Source organism: Meles meles, chromosome 10 (assembly GCF_922984935.1).
Source record: "Meles meles chromosome 10, mMelMel3.1 paternal haplotype, whole genome shotgun sequence".
In the NCBI taxonomy this organism is placed as follows: domain Eukaryota; kingdom Metazoa; phylum Chordata; class Mammalia; order Carnivora; family Mustelidae; genus Meles; species Meles meles.
The window spans coordinates 12,809,818-12,816,223 of NC_060075.1; the positions used below are offsets into that span (position 1 = coordinate 12,809,818).

A 6,406-nucleotide genomic window follows, 5' to 3' on the forward strand; every position below is an offset into this window, starting at 1 on the left:
ATAGAATGCCAAAAAACAAAGAGATGTGTTCTAAAAAAGAAAAAAATCACATATTTTACATATTTTATTTGTTAAATTTATATTGTAACATGTATTATAACTACAGAAGAGTGTATAAACAAATATATCCAGTTGAAAAATAACAATGAGATCTCCCATGTAGGAATCATCTGACTATAAATTAGAGTATGATCAGTGTCTTAAAATTTCCTTGTAGATCACAAACCACTTGGTGTTGAAAATGATCATTTCAGATTGCATTATTGCTTTTAGGTTACTCCAGTTCATGATGATGAGTCCATGATTGTCCTCAGGCCACAGCTACCCCTTGAGAAGTTGACAGCAGCGTTTCATGACGTCTCGAAAGGCCTCTATAAATTTGTCATTCCGGAGGGTGAAGATGAATGGGTTCAGAAAAGGGGTCACCACTAAAACCATCAGTGATGCTACCCTGTTGTACTCAGCTGCCTGTGTTTGCTTGGGTTTCACATAAAGGAACAAGCAGGTGCCACAGCCGATCACAACAAAAGTGAAGTGGGACGCACAAGTAGAGAAAGCTTTCCTTCGGCCAGAGGCTGAAGGGATCTTGAGGATGGTGGAGATGATGTAGGTGTAGGAGATGATTGTAGGGATCAAAGCACCAATGATAACAAAAACAGCCATTAAAAAAAGAATAAACTGTGTGAAACGGCTGTCATCACAGGATAATTTAAACAATTGCCCTCGGTCACATAAAAAATGGTCTAACACATTTGATTTGCAGAAGGTAAGCTGAAATGTAGCACAGACGGGCCAGATTTGAAATAGGAACCCAAACACCCATGACACAATGACCACCCAGATGCAGGTGTGGCTGTTCATAATGATGTTGTACCTCAGGGGGTTACAGACAGCCACATAACGGTCCACAGCCATCGCTCCCATTAATATAAATTCTGACGTACCCAAAGAAAGGTACAAATATAATTGTGCACTACATGCTGTCAAAGATATTGCCTGCAACCCAGGAAGCAGTAACCCCCAGAGCATCAAGGGGACAGCAACTGATGTGATCAAGATCTCTAGGACAGAGAGGTGGGCAAGGAAGAAATACATGGGGGACTGCAGACGTTTATCAACACACACCATCACAATGATGAGCATGTTCCCCATGACAGTCACTGAGTAGAAGAGGAAGAAGGTAGCAAATAAGGTATGGTGTAATTCTGGGGAGCCAGGAAAGCCTAAGAGATAGAATTCAGTGGCACTAGAGTGATTCCCCAACATTTAGTTCTGAGCAGTTGTTCCTTGTGAAATCTAAAGAGGAGAAAAGAGATCACAGTGCTTCTGATCCCAAGTAAAAACAGATTCAGGCAGAGAAAATATTCCCCTCCTGTTCACAGACTCCAGAACATGACTAGGAAGGGTTCAGGTCTATTGTCCCCTTTACATGATCACTGCTAATCTCTTTAAAGAATAATCATGATATATGATGAAAATTAAATCTAACCAAGAAGATGAGCCCAGCTATTCATGGCATATAGGCATATAGGTAAGACAGCTAGTCCCCTGCCCAGTGTGTACCACCTGCATCTCTCAATCCACAGGTCTTCCAGCCTTCCACTGTGCTGTGACTAGCCACCCTGTCACCTTCCCGACCAGTGCATTCCTTTTTACCACTAACTCCCTTCCATCTTGAATGTCCTAAACTATGTGGTCCACCAAATATATTCTGTCTGTGAGTCCTGCTCCAGAATCATACTGTAGAAACTTCTTCCTGCCCAATCCTGCCCAGAGCTGGTACGTGTTTTACTTTACTTCTTCATGACATAGGGTCTATTTGCATTACATCCATTTGAAAGCTTTTCTTTTCCCTCTGTCATCATTTGTGTTACAGCTAGGCACGGGTATGGACAATTCTTTGAGGACTTTCTGTAAGATCTTAAGGGCAAGGACTGAGTATTTTAGGTCAGCTAGTGGCCTGAGTGAATTACCATTTTCTTCCTCCCTGTTTTTGGGAGGAGATGTGCGCCCTGTTTTTCTCCCTCATAAATGTGTCTTCTCATAGGCGACAGACTAACCAGCACCTGGGCTTAATCAGTCAGGGGCCTCACTCTTCTACCCTAATACCAAAATCCACCAGACTGATAGCGGGGGGACTAGCGGAGGGCACAGGTGGAACTGCCATCCTAAACCTCTACCTGTCCCACATTACGTCATGTTGGGACTGGCCGATGACAGGCTAAAGGTCCAATTTCAACATCACCCTTTTGTGAGAGCTCAAAACCCTGGATCCAGCAGAGAGTCAAAGCCACCAAATGTGATCTCTGGACTCGGCCCGAGACCTACATATAGTGTAGGGCTCTATCTAACAGAAAGTAGGGAGAGTCTCCCCAGAGCCAACAAATAGACTTTTCCTCCAAAATCATATGAAAAAGATTTAGCTGTCACTAAAATAAAATAGACCAAAGGACCTAAGCCCTTTAGGGTTTCTGGGATCCATCCCTCATTTCCTTCAGGTCTTTGCTCAAAGGCTTAAATTCAGGGAGTCTTTCCACATGATCCTTTCTAAAAGAACACGTTCTAGCTTTTACTCTCCATCAGCTCACCAGGATCTATTTATCTTTGCTCTCCTTATCTAAAATTGTGTTTTTACTTTTTGTTTATTTTCTGTCTCCTATTTTACAGTGTAAGCAACCATGAAAGCAGAAACTTTGTCATGCCTACTGTTTGACACTCAGTTAATATTTTTAAATGAATAAATTAATTAGTCAATCAACTAAGGGATACATCTATGAACAAAGCTTACCTAGTCCTGGCTATGGCCAATTTTTGAAGGAAATTCTGCTTCTTCTCCCTTCAGTCTTCAGTAAAATGCTGCCCTGTTGATATGCAGCCCTCTCTGCAGAGATCCCTTAGAAAATGAAAACTAGGAAGCAAGGATCAAGGACAGACTTACTAGGAGAGATGTATTCTCTCACTCTCCAACCTCATTCTCTCACTCTCACATCCTCCTGCTCTCGCTCTCATATTCTCATTCCCTCGCTCAGTAGTCTCCTTTCATCATTTTTGCTTAGTCGGGACCAGATGCAAAGAAAGGATAGAGGAGTGTCCTGACAAGAGCAAGCGTCTGTGCCTATGCCCAGAATTGAGTCAGGGAAGAGTTGAATTTGCTCTCTGCTGTTCAGGGCAGATTTGAAGATGAGCCCATCCATTCTGCTGCCCCCTTAACCACTCTTCAGGCTGTAGGTGTCCTTATTTTAGAGGGCAGCCAGGCCCAGAACATCCCATGCCAATCTCCTCTTATCCTCTCCTTCATAAAGGGGAACCTGACAGACACTCACCTCCAGAGAAAGAGACTAAACTTGAATGTTCCATAGCTCTCTAGGGATCAGCCCAGGCTATTTCCTGCCTGACTAGTGCTGAGCATGCTCTGTGGGCCAGAACAAGCTACTGCTGTCCTTACTCTCAATGCAAGAGAAAACTGTCTTCATACGAGTACTTAGGGGAAAGTCCAGTAATAATAGCGTTGTGGAAGCCCAATTATCTCTCCCTCTGACTTTTTTTCTCCTTCTTTTCTTCTCTTCATTGTCCCCAAGGAGAGTTTTACACTGAGGAACTAAATCTGTTCAACTTCAGAGAAACCCTAGGGATGCAGTCAAGGGAAAGCCAGAAAAACTTTCAGCCCTTCTCCCCTGAGGCTAATCCAATTTTAGAACTTTTGAAACTTTCTTTTTTCTTTAATGGCCAAACTTGAAATCTCCCTTGTCAGGAGTTTCTCAGCCCCTTGGCAGCTTTCCTCCCAGGTCCCAAGTCCTTGTTACCACAAAACAGTTCAAACCAGCCCCTGCTCTCTTCCTGTGCATCTCCCTGATTTGGCCCTACAGAGCCTAGGTACCCCCAAGTGGAAGACACCACAGTTCCAAAATACATATCAAAAACCAACACACCAGAGATGAGCAATTATGTGAGCAAAATGGCAGAAGTCAGTCCTTCCTTATCAGCTACTTTAAATGTAAATGGTTTAAACTCTTCAGTCAAAATGCAGACATTGGCAGGATGAGTTTTTTTTTTTTTTTAATGAGCCAACTATTCGTGCTGTCTACATGAAAGTCATTTTACATCAAAAGACACAAATAGGTTGGGAATGAACAGATGGAAGAAGATATTCCATACAAGTACCAATAAAAGAGAGCCAAAGTGACTATAGTAATGGCAGACAATATAGACTTTGAGTCAAAAACTGTTAAAAGAGACAAAAGACATTATATATTAATAAAAAGATCAACTCATCAAAAAACATAATGATTATAATAATATATGTTCCAAACAATAGAGCCTCACAATATATGTAAGAAATATCAACAGAACTGAAGGAAGAACTTCAATACCCCATTTTCAATAAAACATCTAAACAGAAGACAGTAAGAAAATAACATGAAAAACAGAATAAACTTACTAGGTCTAACAGTTCACACTACCCAATAAAAGAATAGTACACATTCTTCTCAAATGCACATAGAACATTTTCCAAGATAAGTCATATGTTAGGCCTGAAGTCTCAATAGGGTTACAAAGACGGTAATCATACAAAGCATTTTTTTTCTGACTATAATCAACAAAACTAAAAATCAAAACAGAAAGAAAACCATTAAATTCATAAATATATGTAAATTAAACAGCATACTTTTAACCAATGAGTCAAAGAAGAAATTAGAATATACTAAGAGATAAATGAAAATAAAAATACAACATACTAAAATTTATGGGATGCAGCAAATCTAGTGCTAAGAGGGAACTTGATACCTGTAAATACCTACTTTTAAAAAGCATAAAGATCTCAAATGAATATTTTACACATTATGGAATTAGGAAAAGAAGAGCAAACTAAAACCAAAACTAGAATAAGGAAATAAAAATTCAAGAAAAGATAAATAAAATAAGGGATAGAAAAGCAATAAGGCAAATCAATAAGATCTGATGTTGGTTATTGACTAAGAATGACAAAATTGACAAACATTAGCTAAATTGACCAAAAAAAGAGAGAGAGAGAGAGAGAGAGAGGGAAGCCTCAAAAATGAGTCTAAGAGAATACTATGAAAAATTGTACATAACATACTCGATAATCTGGATGAAATAGATAAATTCCTAGAAACACACAACCTATTGAGACTGATTCATTATGAAACAGAAAATCTGAAAAGACCTACAACAAGTAAAGAGATTACATTGGTAACTAAAAACCTTCCCAAAAATATTCAGAACCAGATGGTTTACTGGTAGATTCTACCAAACACTTCAGAAGAATTAACACCAACCCTTCTCAAACACCTCCAACAAATAGAAGAAACTTTCTAACTCATTGTATGAGACCTGTATTATCCTAATACCAAAGTCATATAAAGACAACACAAGAAAATAAAATAAGAGACCAATATGAATATAGATGCAAAAATCTTCAACACAACACTAGCCAACTGAATCCAAAAGCATATTAAAAGATTATATAGTATGACCATATATGCTTTATCCCAGGAATTAAACAGTGGTTCAATATAAGAAAATCAAGGAATGTAATGCAGCACATTAATAGGATGAAGAATTAATAGAAATAAAAAAATTAGAATAGAAAGAGAGTGAATAGAATGAAGGAGGGAAATCACACTATCATCTCAATTGACACAGAAAAGGCATTTAACAGGGAGGAGTCAAGACCGCCGAGAAGTAGCAGGCTGAGACTACATCAGGTAGCAGGAGATCAGCTAGATAGCTTATCAAACCACTGAGAACATCTACAAATCCAACAGGAGATCAAAGAGAAGAAGAGCAACAATTCTAGAAATAGAAAATCGACCACTTTCTGAAAGGTAGGACCGGCGGAGAAGTGAATCCAAAGCGACGGGAAGACAGACCGCGGGGGAAGGGGCCGGCTCCCGGCAAGTGGCAGAACAATGGAGCACAAAATCAGGATGTTTAAAAATCTGTTCCACTGAGGGACATCGCTCCAGAGGCTAAACCGGGGTGAAGCCCATGCGGGATCAGGGTGGTCCCAGGTCCTGCGGGGTTACAGAAGGATCGGGGGTGTCTGAGTGTCACAGAGCTCACAGGTATTAGAGCAGGGAAGCTGGCTACAGAGACAGAGCTGAGGAGTGAGCTCTCAACTCGGGGTTACCTTGAACTGGTCACAGGCTGGGTGAGCTCGGAGCACGGCCGGAGGCCAGGGAGACTAGAGTGACTGGGCATCTTTCTCTGAGGGCACACTGAGGAGTGGGGCCCCGGGCTCTCAGCTCCTCCAGGCCGGAGACTGGGAGGCTGCCATTTTCTTTCCCATCCTCCGGAACTCTACGGAAAGGGTTCAGGGAACAAAGGCTCCTGAAAGCGAACCCCAGCAGATTACTTAGCCCGGCCCCTGGTAAGGGCGGTGCAA

General features: G+C 41.0%; 1 protein-coding gene across 1 annotated transcript; it reads right to left on the reverse strand.

The window, feature by feature from the left end:
• Positions 1–321: 321 nt before the first annotated feature.
• LOC123952187 (putative olfactory receptor 9A1) lies at positions 322–1,266 on the reverse strand. Its single transcript, XM_046021436.1, has one exon. The coding sequence runs from the start codon at positions 1,264–1,266 to the stop codon at positions 322–324; it is 945 nt and encodes a 314-aa protein (XP_045877392.1).
• Positions 1,267–6,406: the final 5,140 nt, after the last annotated feature.